General features: G+C 50.0%; 1 protein-coding gene across 5 annotated transcripts in view; it reads right to left on the minus strand.

Annotated features, from left to right (window-relative positions):
* ap2a1 (adaptor related protein complex 2 subunit alpha 1) overlaps positions 1-16380 on the minus strand; it is a 75202-nt gene that overhangs the window by 12304 nt on the left and 46518 nt on the right. For 3 of the 5 annotated variants that reach the window (XR_011587888.1, XM_070861835.1, XM_070861834.1), the window contains exons 16-20: positions 14136-14198; positions 12087-12164; positions 6059-6141; positions 4041-4131; positions 1491-1613 (exon numbers count right to left, since the gene is read on the minus strand). Coding sequence is in view for 4 of the 5 variants with exons in the window: in XM_070861835.1 (XP_070717936.1) it covers positions 1491-1613; positions 4041-4131; positions 6059-6141; positions 12087-12164; positions 14136-14198 (438 nt within the window). In the remaining variant the exon portion in view is untranslated. The remainder of the gene's footprint in view (positions 1-1490; positions 1614-4040; positions 4132-6058; positions 6142-12086; positions 12165-14135; positions 14199-16380) is intronic. The other 2 variants (XM_070861836.1, XM_070861837.1) reach the window with 2 other exon arrangements.

A 16380-nucleotide genomic window follows, 5' to 3' on the forward strand; every position in this document is an offset into this window, starting at 1 on the left:
AAATGGGCTTGTATTCACTGGAGTTCAGAAGAATGAGAGGGGACCTCATAGAAACGTTTAAAATTCTGACGGGTTTAGACAGGTTAGATGCAGGAAGAATGTTCCCAATGTTGGGGAAGTCCAGAACCAGGGGTCACAGTCTAGGGATAAGGGGTAAGCCATTTAGGACCGAGATGAGGAGAGACTTCTTCACCCAGAGAGTGGTGAACCTGTGGAATTCTCTGCCACAGAAAGTGGTTGGGGCCAATTCACTAAATATATTCAAAAGGGAGTTAGATGAAGTCCTTACTACTAGGGGGATCAAGGGGTATGGCGAGAAAGCAGGAAGGGGGTACTGAAGTTTCAGTTCAGCCATGAACTCATTGAATGGCGGTGCAGGCTAGAAGGGTTGAATGGCCTGCTCCTGCACCTATTTTCTATGTTTCTATGTCAAGATCAGACAGAGCCAGTCGACTCACCAGGACCTGAATATCATCGGCCCTTGAATGTGGAAGGAGAAATGATTGTTCTGTATGCTGTCGCCGCTCCGTCTCCCATTGGAAGGAGTGGGTTACAGCTGCAAACTACTAACCAACAATTAACTAATGACCAGCATTTGTTTTGCTAATCCAACAGCCAGCCATTAGGGAATTTCAAAGTACACGAGTTCGTTATATTTGGTATCATAAGAATTCTCCATCTTGTTCAGTTTCTCATTACTTCAAACAACTACTCCCTTCAGTCTCTGACCAAGTGGGCAGAGGAGCTGCCAGACTGCTCAGAGTGTGAAGCAGCCATACGAGAGAAAGCGAAGGCGCGAGAAAGCGAAAGAGAACGAAAGAGAGAGAAGAGAGAGAGAGAGAGAGAGAGAGAGAGAAAAAGCGAGAGAGAAAGCGAAAGAGAGTGCGAGTGCGAAGGCGAGAGCGAAAAAGCGAGAGACAGAAAGCGCGAGAGACAGAAAGCGCGAGAGACAGAAAGCGCGAGAGACAGAAAGCGCGAGAGACAGAAAGCGCGAGAGACAGAAAGCGCGAGAGACAGAAAGCGCGAGAGACAGAAAGCGCGAGAGACAGAAAGCGCGAGAGACAGAAAGCGCGAGAGACAGAAAGCGCGAGAGACAGAAAGCGCGAGAGACAGAAAGCGCGAGAGACAGAAAGCGCGAGAGACAGAAAGCGCGAGAGACAGAAAGCGCGAGAGACAGAAAGCGCGAGAGACAGAAAGCGCGAGAGACAGAAAGCGCGAGAGACAGAAAGCGCGAGAGACAGAAAGCGCGAGAGAGAAAGATTGAAAGAGAAAGATAGAGAAAGATAGAGAGAGAAAGAAAAAGATAGAGAGCAAGAGAGAAAGAGAGAGAAGAGAGAGGAGAGAGAGGAATTTGGCAGAGCAGCTGACAGGTTGCTCAGAGTAAAGCAGTAAAGAGAGAGAAAAAGCAGAGAGCGAAAAAAAGAGCGAGATTTCAGATGAAAGAGGGTTTGAGGGTGGATATTAGGACCAGCACGAGGCAAACCCAGTACCTGAACTGAATGTTGAGCAGTGGGGCTTCAGTGAAGTCCGACAAGCATTCGATGTTAATCACTTGCTGAACCTGTGCTCCACCCTCCACGATCGGCTCCACGGGCTTGGCCTGAAGGTTCAACTGTGACAAGCGTTAAAGAATTTAAGGGACTATCTAGTGCGTGGCACTCACTTTCTTTGCCTCCTCCCCAACTCGCTCTTCCCTCCTAAATGTGCTTGGCTTGGGTACAGTTCCGTGGTCAGCGATTGCCCCCCAGCACCTTGCCAATTGCATATCCTGCACGGTCGACTGCAGACACTGCACGACGACAAACTAATCAATTGGATTTGTCTTCGCATGTGTGCACTCTCACACAGACGCACGCAAATATACAGTAACTGGATAACCCAGAAGCGGGAACACCTTGCCCGTTTTCCCATCTCACCCAGCAGCACTAAAGCCAATTGCAGCACCCCTACCACTAGCCCCGATTCAGATCAGCTAAGTCGAAAAGGATTGAACCTGGGTGGTTTCACGATAGTGGTGTCAGCCGTGGCCGATTCTCTGAGTCAGAAGGTCGAGGGTTCAAGTCCCCACTCCAGAGACTTGAGCACCAAGACTCTCCCAGTGCAGTGCTGAGGGAGCACTGCACTATATACATAAGATACATAAGAAATAGGAGCAGGAGTCGGCCATTTGGCCCCTCGAGCCTGCTCCACCATTCAATAAGATCATGGCTGATTTAATCTTGGCCTCAACTCCATTTTCCTGCCCACTCCCCATAACCCTTGACTCCCTTAATATCCAAAGATCTATCAATCTCCACCTTAAATATATTCAATGACCCAGCCTCCACAGCTCTCTGGGGCAGAGAATGCCAAAGATTCACGACCCTCAGAGAAGAAATTCTTCCTCCGTCTTAAATGGACGACCCCTTATTCTGAAACTATGCCCCCTAGTTCTAGATTCCCCCACGAGGGGAAACATCCTCTCTGCATCTACCCTGTCAAGCCCCCTCAGAATCTTAGACGTTTCAATAAGATCATCTCTCATTCTTCTAAAGGTCAATGAGTATAGGCCCAACCTATATTTATAAGACACTGTTGGACACTGCACTGCACTGCCGGTGGTGCCGTCTTCAAGATGTGACCTTAAACTGAGGCCCCGTCTGCTCTCAGGTGGACACAAAAGATCCCACGGCACTATTTGAAGAGGAGCAGGGGCTTTCTGCCCAGTGCCCTGGCCAATACTCCAGAGAGTTGATTTGAGCCTAGGTAAGGACCAACACCAAAACGTGTTCGTTCACACTGCTGCCGGCGAAAATGCGACTGCAGAATCTCAGCTCCCACACAAAGTTCACACAGGCAGGCAATGTCTAGCTACTTAAAGATAGATCAGTGTAAAGGCAGCAGAGAGAATGTGCTACATTTTTGTCGCTGCCCTACCTTCGAATGAGGTCCTGCTGTTTGGGGCCTAGAATCAGAATCGCACAGCACAGAAGGCGGCCATTCGGCCCATCGAGCCTGTGCCGGCTCTTTGAAAGAGCCATCCAATTAGTCCCACTCCCCACAACACTGCAATTTTTTTCTTTTCAAATATTTACCGAATTCCCCTTTTGAAATCTGCTCCCACCGCTCTTTCAGGCAGCGCGTTCCAGATCACAACAACTCGCAGCGTCAAAACACTCTCATCTCCCTCTGGTTCTTTTGCCGATTATCTTATATCTGTGCCCACTGCTTACCGACCTTCCCGTCAGTGGAAACAGTTTCCCCTTGTTTATTCCATCAAACCCCATCATAATTTTGAACACCTCTAAAATCTTCTCTGGACAGTCTCTGCTCCAAGGAGAATCCCGGTTTCTCCAGACATTCCACATAACAGGACGGTGCATGTTGAAGATCCCCGGCACTATTTAAACACAAGCAGGAATTTCTCCACGACTTTGACGATGTTTCAGAAGCGCGTTGTGCACAATTCGTAATCTTTCCTTTGTGATGCCTTCACTGCGCCCAGAGTTGAACAGAAACACACTCCAATTAAACTGCTCATCGAACCGTGGAAAATTCCGACACAGAAGGAGGCCATTTCGGCCCATCGTGTCCACGCCGGTCAAAAAACAAGAGCCACCCAGCCTAATCCCACTTTGCAGCTCTCGGTCCGTAGCCCTGTAGGTTACGGCTCTCCAAGTGCACATCCAGGTACTTTTTAAATGTGGTTTCTGCCTCTACCACCCTTTCAGGCAGTGAGTTCCAGACCCCCACCACCCTCTGGGTGAAAACATTTCCCCTCAAATCCCCTCTAAACCTCCCCCCAATTACTTTACATCTATTGCTCCCTGGCTGTTGACCCCTCTGCTAAGGGAAACAGGTCCTTCCTATCCACTCTATCCAGGCCCCTCATAATTTTATACACCTCAATAAGGTCTCCCCTCAGCCTCCTCTGTGCCAAAGAAAACCAACCCAGCCGATCCAATCTTTCCCTTTCTCCTCAAATCCTTCCACCAACCACTTTAAATCTGTGCCTCCTGGTTATTGACCCCTCTGCTAAGTCGGCTGACAGCAAAAGGATATCATTCTGCAGCTCGCCGGGGCAGCTGACGTTCAGCGTGAAGTTGAGGAACTGGACGGATGTCTTGTTCCCAAAAAACAGGTACATTCGACCTAGACGTGGAGAGACAAGAAAATAATCAGAGCACTCACTGCCTGCACGACCAATGTCTCTGGCGAGGCCAGCCAAAACAGTCCACTTCGAAATGAAAACTATTCCCCCCTCCCCCCCCACCACCAAGTAGGAAACATAAGATTTAAAAATATAAGAATTATGAACAGGACTAGGCCACTCAGCCCCTCGAGCCTGCTCCGCCATTCAATGAGATCATGGCTGATCTTCGACCTCAACTCCACTTTCCCTCCCGATCCCCATAATATCCAAAAATCTATCGATCTCTGTCTTGAATATACTCAACACTCAGCCTCCACAGCCCTCTGGGGCAGAGAATTCTAAAGATTCACCAGCCTCTGAGTGAAAAAGTTTCTCCTCATCCCAGTCCTAAATGGCCAACCCCTTATTCTGAGACTGTGACTCCCCAGCCCGGGAGAAACATCCTCCCTGCATCTACCCTGTCAAGCCCTGTAAGAATTGTGTATGTTTCAATGAGATCACCTCTCATTCTTCTAAACTCTAGAGAAGAAAAGCCTAATCTACTCAATCTCTCCTTATAGGACAATCCCCCCATCCCAGGAATCAGTCTGGTGAACCTTCGTTGCACTCTCTCAATGGCAAGTATATCCTTCCTTAGGTAATATTTACGAAAGGATATACTTGCTTTGGAGGCAGTTCAGAGAAGGTTCACGAGGTTGATTCCGGGGATGAGGGGGTTGACTTATGAGGAAAGGTTGAGGAGGTTGGGCCTCTACTCATATGGAATTCAGAAGAATGAGAGGTGATCTTATCGAAACGTATAAGATTATGAGGGGGCTTGACAAGGTGGATGCAGAGAGGATGTTTCCACTGATGGGGGAGACTAGAACTAGAGGGCACGATCTTAGAATAAGGGGCCGCCCATTTAAAACTGAGATGAGGAGAAATTTCTTCTCTCAGAGGGTTGTAAATCTGTGGAATTCACTGCCTCAGAGAGCTGTGGAAGCTGGGACATTGAATAAATTTAAGACAGAAATAGACAGTTCCTTAAACGATAAGGGAATAAGGTGTTATGGGGAGCAGGTGGGGAAGTGGAGTTGAGGCCAGGATCAGATCAGCCATGATCTTATTGAATGGCAGAGCAGGCTCGAGGGGCCGTATGGCCTACTCCTGCTCTTATGAGACCAAAACTGTACACAACACTCCAGGTGCAGAAACTGTTATGTATGCAACACCTTGTAACCAGCATTCTACCGCCACCAGAGAGCGCATCTGTTGGAGTCCCAAGGGATCCCAACATCCCTTGGAAGCACTGCATATAAGCAGGCCCCTCCCATGCTGTGCCTGCACTCTGGAGTCAGAATAAAGAGACTAAGGTCACACTTACTCAAGTCTACAGTACTCAGTCACATTGCTTTATTTGAGACATAACGGAAACGATGTGCTACCAATCCAAACGGTGCCAGATTCGGCTCCTGGTCTGTACCGGGTCAGCTCCCATGTGGCATTACGAAACTGGCCCCAGCCCCAGGAAGGGAACCCAGGAAGCTGGAGCCCGGGGTGGAGCGGTCATGTCGGGGTTCCCGCGCCCCGATATCCAGCAAGTCCCGCTGCTGACCAGGCGCTTGTGGACGTTGGGTGGAGGACAGGATCCGGCTTGGGCTGCGACGCCTTCGGTAGCGAACAGCTGGTCGAGAACCCACAACCCAGGCTCACACACTGGGGGCAGGGCCGCTGGGAACATGCCAGCACTTTCTGGGGGGAAATGGGGGGGGGGGGGGGGGTAGAAAGCACCCAACAGGGTTGAAACTAAAAAAAAAAACGGTTTTCAAAATGGCGATAACGGATTTTGCGAGTCCATAACGACTGCGGATGTGGATCCCTGAAGTAGCAACTTTATCCGGACTAAGGCCCGGCAATCTGAAGCGAAAGGCAAGAGACACTCACCCAGATTCTGTCGGTATTCGGACTTTATTCCGATCTGCAGGAGCTGGTTTTCAAACAGGACACCGTTGTTTTTGCAGACAAACCTGGAGCAGTGGAGGGGTTGGACAAAGAGCAAGCAAAAGATCAGCCAACATTGACAGGCACCGTTTAGATCTATAACCAGGACAGACATGATGGGCCGAATGGCCACCTTCTGTGCTGTAAAATTTTATGATCCAAAACTCAGCAGCCCTTGTCCTAACTCACACAGATTCCCGCTCACCCATCACCCCCTGTGCTCACTGCCCCGTGTTCTAACTTGCACCGAGTCCCGCTCACCCATCACCCCCTGTGCTCACTGCCCCGTGTTCTAACTTGCACCGAGTCCTGCTCACCCATCACCCCCTGTGCTCACTGCACCGTGTCCAAACTCGCACCAAGTCCCGCTCACCCATTACCCCCTGTGCTCACTGCCCCGTGTCCTAACTTGCACCGAGTCCTGCTCACCCATCACCCCCTGTGCTCACTGCACCGTGTCCTAACTCGCACCAAGTCCCACTCACCCATCACCCCCTGTGCTTTCTGACCTACATTGGCTCCCAGTTAAGCAACGCCTCGATTTCAAAATTCTCATCCTTGTTTTTAAACCCCCCCGTGGCCTAGCCCCTCCCTATCTCTAATCTCCTCCAGCCCCAGAACCCTCTCTCCCTCTCTCCCTCCCTCCCACCCAGAGATGTCTGTGCTCTTCTAATTCTGCCCTCTTGAGCATCCCCGATTATAAATCGCTGAAGCATCGGTGGCCATGCTTTCTGTTGCCTGGGCCCCAAGCTCTGGAACTCCCTCCCTAAACCTCTCCGCCTGTTTCCTCATTCACCTAAAACCTACCTCTTTGACTGAGCTTTTGATCACCTGCCCTAATTTCTACTTGTGCAGCTCGGTGTCAAATTTTTATAATCTCATAACACTCCTGTGAAGCGCCTTGGGACATTTCACTACATTAAAGGTGCCATTTCAATACAAGTTGTTGTTGCTGATCCTACAATAACACACCAGTGGGAACAGTCGCCGCTGATTGGCTCACCCCAGACCCGCGCTGTCACACACATCTTAGCAACAGACTTAACAAAAATATATTCAGTGTCAACACACTTATTTTACTCTCCAATTGCTCCCACCACCAGTGGTGAACCGGACACCAAGAGCATGTCACCACTTAAAATACTCTCTTCAGAGGCAACCCAAGCTGGGAAGGACAGAATCGATTACTGTACTGTTGGGCAAAAAAAAACAAACAAGCAAACGACACGGTAAGCGAGCCCCAGGCTTCAAGGACACCCTCAAAGCCTCCCTGATAAAGTGCAATGTCCCCACCGACACCTGGGAGTCCCTGGCCAAAGACCGCCCTCAGTGGAGGAAGAGCATCCGAGAGAACGCTGAGCACCTCGAGTTTCGTCGCCGGGAGCATGCGGAGGCCAAGCGCAAACAGCGGAAGGAGCGTGCGGCAACCCAGGCCCCCCCCCCCCACCCACCCGTATCTCCAACCACCGTCTGCCCCACCTGTGACAGAGACTGCATTGGGCTCATCAGTCACCCGAGAACTTGTGTTAGTGTGGAAGCAAGTCACCCTCGACTCCGAGGTACTGCCCAAGAAGACAACTGTCGGGCAATGTTCCCTCATTTCGTTTTTTTAGTACAGGGTCCCTTTAAGTGGCTGCGTGCCCCATTAAAATTTTCACGCAGTCGCGGTTTCTCCTGTACAAGAGCCAGTGAGCGGCTTGCGTGAGACCTCCAGAGCGTTGCACAATCACGTAGCTTAGCAGCAGCGATGCTGCTAGGTGATTTACACAGTTTGTAGAGAACAAAGTTGCCTACTCTTCACCAGACTGATTCCTGGGATGAGGGGATTGTCCTGTGAGGAGAGATTGAGTAGACTAGGCCGATATTCCCTAGAGTTTAGAAGAATGAGAGGTGATCTCATTGAAACATACAACATTCTTACAGGGCTTGGCAGGGTAGATGCAGGGAGGATGTTTCCCCCCGGGCTGGGGAGTCTAGAACCAGGGGTCACACAGTCTCAGGATAAGGGGTCGGCCATTTAGGACTGAGATGAGGAGGAATTTCTTCACTCAGAGGGTGGTGAATCTCTGGAATTCTCTGCCCCAGAGGGCTGTGGAGGCTCAGTCGTTGAGTATATTCAAGGCTGAGATCGATAGATTTTTGGATACTAAGGGAATCAAGGGATATGGGGACAGTGCAGGTAAATGGAGTTGAGGTGGAAGATCAGGAATGAGCAGGCTTGAGGGGCCGAATGTCCTGCTCCTGCTCCTTATGTTCTTAAAGTGTCAACAATTCAGACACAAGTCTTACGGAAATCCTAGTGACAATTCTGCAGGCTCACTCCCATTGGTATCAAAAGAAAGAGAAAAGGTCTGCCGTCCCACTTGTGTGTCTGCACCAAGCGCTGAGCTTTTGCAGGAGGTAAGCAGGCAAAGGCCAGGGTCACCTCGCAGACTCGTGGACCGCCACAGATCCAAGGCCCCGGCTTCCAAACCCTGACACGCACCGCCCTCCGTGTAGTTCGATACGCACACTGCCTGCCTCTCTGGGCGTGTTTACAGTCCACTGAACTCCGGTGCGAGTGAGTAAACCCGGCTAATATTTAACCCTGATCGCTCCCAACAGTCCAGGTTTCATAGAATCAGAAATTTCCGCACTTGGGGGGGGGGGGGGGATGGAAGAGTGGGGGCAGCCATTCAGCCCCTTGTCCCTATATTAACTTCCTCTCTGCAGCCATTGCCCCATTTCCCTGCAAGCATTTATCCAATTCCCTCATAAATTCAGTGATCAACTTTGCTTCGGTAAGCCCCTTGTGCCAATGTCTTTCATATTCAAATGACGCTTTGAGTTGAAACATTCTAACGTCCCCCTTTATACATAAGAAATAGGTGCAGGAGTAGGCCGTACTGGTGCTAATCCTAAATTCATGGCCGCCTGATTAAGTTGCAACATGGAAACAGGCCATTCGGTCCACCTAGTCCAACTCTGCTCTCCTGAGCATCCCCGATTATAATCACTCCACCATCGGTGGCCGTGCCTTTTGTTGCCTGGGCCCCAAGCTCTGGAACTCCCTGCCTAAACCTCTCTTTCCTCCTTCAAGATGCTCCTTAAAATATACCTCTTTGACCAAGCTTTTGGTCACCTGCACTAATCACTACTTATGCGGCTCGGTGTCAAATTTTTTAATCTCCTAATACTCCTGTGAAGCGCCCTGGGACGTCTCACTACATTAAAGGCGCTATATAAACACAAGTTGTTGTTGTAGTCTGTGTTATTGGCATCAATTCATTGGCTTGAGCAAATAACCATTCTTCATTGCTCCCTCCGATTTTTCTTTGCTGTGAGTGGTCCCTTTAAATTTGTTGCCAGCTGCAACAGCCGGTGAGCAGCCTGTGTGGGACCTTCCCCAATCTAGGGGGGGGGGGGGGGGGAATGCTGCTTTTCACCCTCAAAATTCTTCTAAAACGAGGAGCCTTTCTACAGGCCACCCCCCTCCCCTCTCTCCTCCCGCGAATACAGCCCTAGCTTTTCCAAGTCGCTCAATCCTGGTGCATTCTGAATGAATCTACACTGCAGCTTTGCACAGCTCCAATACTCTAGGGTCGTTTCACTACGTTTAAAAAGGTGCTATATAAGGCAAGTTGTTGTTATGATGGGATGCCCATCACTTAACTCCAACTGTAGGCTTTAATGTAACAGGAGCAAAAAATAAAGTAGTGAAACTGTAGGTTTAAACATCGTAAAGAATTTCCAAATCAGAAATCAAAACGATTCTGAACCCAATTGACTTGATGTCTTGTGTCAGATGAGGGTCGCTTTACCATCAGTAACCAGCAGGTGGTGGTATGTACTCGTCTGTTCACCCAAGTGGATTGCAGGGCATATCATCATCATCAACATCATCATAGGCAGTCCCTCGAAACGAGGATGACTTGCTTCCACGCCAAAAAAAAAGGATGAGTTCACAGGTATTTCGAATGAAGAACCCAAACTACATCCTCAAGGGTGGAAGATGCCTGTGCGTGGATTTTTTTTAAATTTTTTAACGTGGGGTGACCGTTGCACACCAGCCACCACACGGGGCTTGACAGAGCTAGGTCTTGGTCCAGTGGCAAGGGTTAACCAGGACGACTGGAGACCTGCTCTGCTGCACAGACCGAGCGCGCGCACATATCGCACAGTGTGGGCTGGGCCCGTGCTGCCCCTGGGCCCCTGGCCCCGAACCCGCGCCCCTCCTGGGTCCCAATCACATCCCTCCACAGTCTCTCGCCGCTCCTGCCCCACACTCCAATCACCGACCTGTGGAGGCCCCAATCTGCGAGAAACCATCAGCGGCAGGTCGGGGCCATAAAAGGAGCGACGTGCGGCCCAGGGAAAGGCAACTACAAAGGTACAGCGCGAGCTGGTGCAGGGGGGCAACGGCAGCGATAAGTGACGCCTGCAAGATCCAGGTCGGTGATTGGACTTACAGTACCACCCATCACAATGGCGCGTGTTGAAGACGATCCAAATTTCTGGTCGCACATTCAATTATATACAGGTACAAGATACTCTATGATCTAGCCAGCAGGCAACCCAAAAGCACTTAGTAGGTTGAGTGTGACACACACACACACACACACACACACACACCCACACACACACACACACACCACACACACACACCACACACACACACCACACACACACACACCACACACACACACCACACACACACACCACACACACACACCACACACCGCCCTCCCTTTTCTGTTGGCGAGATGCTTCCTCACCGTTCAAACTATCGCTAAAACCGCAGGATGAACACCAGGCCTCTGCTTAGCCGTCTGGCCAAGGACACGCACCGGAGCGAGGCCAGTGCCATGAAACCGGCGTCGCCAGCTTTTGCCAAATCGGAAACCAGGCAGGAGCCTGGCAGCTGAAGCTCGGGATAGCTTTGCTGCTGCTGCTGTCGGTCATTAACAGACGCCCCGAGACACATAGAAAACAGGTGCAGGAGCAGGCCATTCGGCCCTTCGAGCCTGCACCGCCATTCAACATGATCATGGCTGATTCCTGCTTTCTCTCCATACCCCTTGATCCCTTTAGCTGCGAGGGCCACATCTAACAAGTGGAACAGTGACTCACAGGGAACAGGAGGCGGCCATTCAGCCCCTGGAGCCTGTTCCGCCATTCAATTCGATCGCGGCTGATCTGCATCTTAACTCCATTGACCCGCTTTGGTTCTGCAACACTTAGTAATCTTGCCCAACAAAATTATTCCCCTCAGTTTTGACATTTTTAATTGAGCCCCAGCCTCAACAGTTTATTTTATTTTTTTAAAGGGGAGAGTTTTCCAGATTCCCACTACCCTTTATGTGAGGACGCGCTTCCTGACTTCACCCCCGAACAGCCTGGCGCTAATTTTAAGATTCTTCCCCCACCAGCTCTCTCCCCGACTGAATCCCTTAATCATCTTAAAACACCTCAATTAGATTACCCCTTAATCTTCTACGTTCAAGGGAATACAAGCCCAGTCCTCGTAATTTAACCCTTGTAGCCCCAGGTACCATTCTGGTGAATCTGTGCCACACCCCCTCCCTCCAAGGCCGAAATAGCCTTCCTGAGGTGTGATGCCCCGAATGGAACGGAGCGCTCTAAATGTCTCCCTGGGTGAAAGAGCGAGCCCATTTAGTGCTGCTCCTCTGTGGGGGGGAAAAAGAGTGCAGAGTTCAGTCCTGCATTTCGGAAATTAGAAGTCAAGTCGCTGGATTAAAACAAACAGAAATCTGACTGCCTGGTCTAAAAATCAACTCGAAGTGACAACCACTCAGCGACCACATAGCGAGGAGTCCAGGTGCTGAGCTGCACGATCTACAGTAGAGGGAGAGGGGATTCCCCTTAAACAAATAAACCCAAAATCGACACAATTAATGTTAAGGCACCTAGATGCCCATTTAAAAAAAAAAAATCAACCTGAAGCAGACCGAAAGTGAAGTAACCTCCTTACTTGTTGAGGAGATCATCAGCATCAGGTACGGGCAAAGCAGGGTCCTCAGAACCAGCAGCAGGCACAGTCGTAACAGCGCTGAGAGATGGAGGGAGTGTGAGAGTGAGAGAGAGAGAGAGAGAGAGAGAGAGAGAATACGGCAGAGGGAGAAAGGGGGACAGAGAGAGAGAGAGAGAGAGAGAGAGAGAGAGAGAGAGAGAGAGAGAAGGGATTAGAGGAACGAGGAGTAATGGAGGAGAAAAGACAGCACACAGCACAATTCTGTTACCAATCCCAATCCCAACAAAACAAGCAACAAATGCTTTCGAAAATACTTTTGTTAAAATAGAGTAGGAAAAAAATGTTTTTAAAGCGTTAAAAAAAAGTGTGAACTGTTAATCTCACAGGAAGGATATGTGCATGCACTTCAACACCAAGTCAGGTAAACTAATTTTTTAAAAAAGCATGCTGGATCAAGTTTAATTACAGCACTAAAGCACACAGGAGTGAACACAAGCACACACACACGGCCGCTTCGCTACTCCGAACAAGTCTCCTTTCCTAAAAGGTAGTGACTGGTTCTGGAGTATCGCGCTCAGTGCACTGCCACCCCAACCCCACCCCCTGCCTCTCGCTACCTCACCCAGCAGCCCAGACGGTGAGCGCCGAAAAGCAATTCGATCATGGCCAAGCCCAGTGCCGCCCTCACTGGATGTGTCCACGCACAAGTCACTGAGGCCGGTGATCAGGAGCAGGAATCCTGGCTGAATTTGTTCCACCCCCGTCACCCGCCTCGACAGACATAGTGACCAGATGTAGGGCCCCCAGCTTCCTTCCTCGACATCCTCATCTCCCGAATGACGTGTTAAGATGGGGCTGCACAGATATCTCACGCAGCTTTTTAAAAATGTGCAAGCCTAGACCGCAAGGCTTAATTCTGGAGTCTGCTAGATGATCCCAAGAGCCACACACACACACACACACACACACACCCACCCACTAAATAACGCACTCCATGCCAGTTGAAGTTGGTTCGGGATTTAAAATCCCACGCAGGTCTGAAGAGAACCTGGCTTCGCTCGGGGCACGGATGGTAACACGGGGAAAAGGCATGCTTAGGGCATTCCCGAGCCGCCGCATAGATACGCACGCACCCAAAACACATCAATCCGGGCAACCCAACACAATCCCCTGTTGTTTCACGTGAAATATACAACGCATATTTTACAGACCAGTGGCTTGAAGTCTCGCTGCAGAATAGCCAACACCCATCTTGAACAATTCATTCGAGCCTCCCTGGCAAGGCTGGCATTTATTGCCCATCGGGTCACTTCACAGGGGCAGCTAGGAGTCAGCCACGTTTTCCGCGGGGACTGGAGTCACACGTAGGCCCAGAGCGGGTAAGGACGGCCGGTTTCCTTCCCCGAAGGGAGGTCAGTGAACCAGTTGGGATTTTAGTTACTAGTCCAATCAGATAACCACTGCACATCATCTTGGTTAACCCTTGCCACTGCACCAAGACCTCGCTCTGTCAAGCCCGTGTGGTGGCTGGTGTGCAACGGTCACCCCACGTTAAAAAAATCCACGCACAGGCATCTTCCACCCTTCAGGATGTAGTTCGGGATCTGGAATATTAGGTCCTTCATTGTAACACCTGTGAACTCTTTGACGTGGAAGCAAGTCATCCTCGACTCGAGGGACTGACTATGATAATGATAATGCACCTGACCAACATTTAGGAACACGTTAACATGTCCCGGTGAAATTCCTGTTTGCTATCTTAACAAAAGTGAAAAACAATTTTAACCGATATTTAAAGACAGATAAAATGCCAAAAAATGTACAGGCAGTTGATGATGTTTTAGAATTAAAAGTCTTGAAGAGGGATAATTGCAAGATCTATCTCCTGCCCAGACACTTTAAACCACTGCAGCCACACGAGTACGTTATATGCGGTATATATTTGAGAGTAAAACAACATTGTTTTTACTGGAGGCTGGACTGTTTCGGAGCAGAATGGCGGGGTGGGGGCTCGGACAGTCCAGCTCCGCTCACTAACACACAGCTTACTCTGGCCCCAGGGCTGCGTCCACCAGCAACGACGCAGGGCTCTCCCCCGGCAGATCCAAGCTTCTGCAACCGTCCCAAAAATCACAGGCCAAGCGTGCATTGAGGAACAGAGGGAGAAAGGAGAAACCAGATCACAATGCAGCCGCGACACACACCGCTCAGAAAGATCAAGTCACGAGGGTTGCGCCTTTTAAGCGCATACGGAGTTTAAAATTGGTTTTTAGTTTTGGCAATTGTGTGCACAGGCGGCAGTGCTGGGGGAAGGCTTGTTTCAAGCACTCAGCACCAGGCTCTCCCAGGTCAGATACCACAGACTTGACGTGGAGTAAAGATCCTGCTACTCTACCCCATCAAGCACTCCCGACTCAAGTTTCCTCTGCGCAAACCCACCAGCTGTGGCCTCTTTGAATGAGATTGGCAATTAAAAAAAATATTAGTTCCAGGATGTGGTCATCACTGGCAAGGCCGGCATTTAGTGACCATCCGTAATTCCCTGGAGAAGGTGGTGGTGAGCCGGCTTCTTGAACCGCTGCAGTCCTGGTTATAAGAATGCAAGAATGAGGAGCAGGGCTTTTGGCCCTTTGAATGGCGCAGCAGGCTCAATGAGATCATGGCTGATCTTCTACCTCAACTCCACTTTCCTGCACTGTTCCCATATCCCTGGACTCCCTTAATATCCAACAATCTATCGATCTCTGTCTTGAATATACTCAAAGACTGAGCCTCCACAGCCCTCTGGGGCAGAGAATTCCAAAGATTCACCACCCTCCGAGTGAAGAAGTTTCTCCTCATCTCAGTCCTAAATGGCCGACCCCTTATCCTGAGACTGTGACCCCTGGTTCTAGACCCCCCAGCCCGGGGGGGGAAAACATCCTCCCTGCATCTACCCTGTAAGAATTTTGTAGGAGAGATTGAATAGACTGGGCCGATATTCTCTAGCGTTTAGAAGAATGAGAGGTGATCTCATTGAAACATACAACATTCTTACAGGGCTTGACAGGGTAGATGCAGGGAGGGTGTTTCCCCCCGGGCTGGGGAGTCTAGAACCAGGGGTCACAGTCTCAGGATAAGAGGTCGGTCATTTAGGACTGAGATGAGGAGAAACTTCTTCACTCAGAGGGTGGTGAATCTTTGGAATTCTCTGCCCCAGAGGGCTGTGGAGGCTCAGTCGTTGAGTATATTCACGACAGAGATCGATAGATTGTTGGATATTAAGGGAATCCAGGAATATGGGACAGTGCAGGAAAGTGGAGTTGAGGTCAAAGATCAGCCATGATCTTTTTGAATGGCGGAGCAGGCTCGAGGGGCCGAATGGCCGACTCCTGCTTCTAATTCTTATGTTGGAAGATAGAACGAGTTTGGGGGGAGCCGGAGGGCCGTCATAATTGAAGTTAGCTGCCATCTGTTCAATGGAATCTCTGCCTGGCACAGGCCCTTTGAAAAGACCGTAAGCCAGTGAGGATACGGAGAGCAAAACTTTGGTTGATTTTTCCAAATTGAAAAGGTGAAGCAAATGTTTTACGAACACCGATTAAGCGTCTAAAGGAAAATAAAGCTTTATTTTAAAAACTGCTATTTTTTCCCCAACTCAAGCAGCCCTTCCCCTTTGTGAGCCGAGGGGAAAAGCAGGAATCACCGGCTTGGATGGGGGCGGGGGTTTGAGATATTTGGAACTGGATGACCAGTTGTCGGCAGTTCTCACTCCAGCCACAGGGTGGAGCACCTTGTGGCAGAACACTCCACTTCACCAAGGATGATGCTGAGCAGGCAGCAGACGAGCCCTGTTGCGCACAAATCTCTACCCTTCTGGCAACAAACATCGATAATAACTGGGGAGAGAACCAAGGCTCAAGGAGGGCTCGAGAGGGAGAGGGCAACGATTTTTCCCCCAAAATGCTTTATAAAATCGGGGGGGGGGGGAAAAAAAGTTCAATTTAGAGAAATATTTTCTGAAGCCGGTAGATGGTCCTCTCCTTATCCCCATAGCGTATCCCGACAAGGGTGTGTTTTCCTGGGGTAAAAGCAGCTCTCGATTGACTCTCCGCCTGCCCATCAGTCATTGAAGGTTGACATGCAGTACAGCAGGCGGTTAAGAAAGCAAATGGCATGTTGGCCTTCATAGCGAGGGGATTTGAGTACAGGGGCAGGGAGGTGTTGCTACAGTTGTACAGGGCCTTGGTGAGGCCACACCTGGAGTATTGTGTACAGTTTTGGTCTCCTAACCTGAGGAAGGACTTTCTTGCTA

Source organism: Pristiophorus japonicus, chromosome 19 (genome assembly GCF_044704955.1).
Source record: "Pristiophorus japonicus isolate sPriJap1 chromosome 19, sPriJap1.hap1, whole genome shotgun sequence".
Classification (NCBI taxonomy): domain Eukaryota; kingdom Metazoa; phylum Chordata; class Chondrichthyes; family Pristiophoridae; genus Pristiophorus; species Pristiophorus japonicus.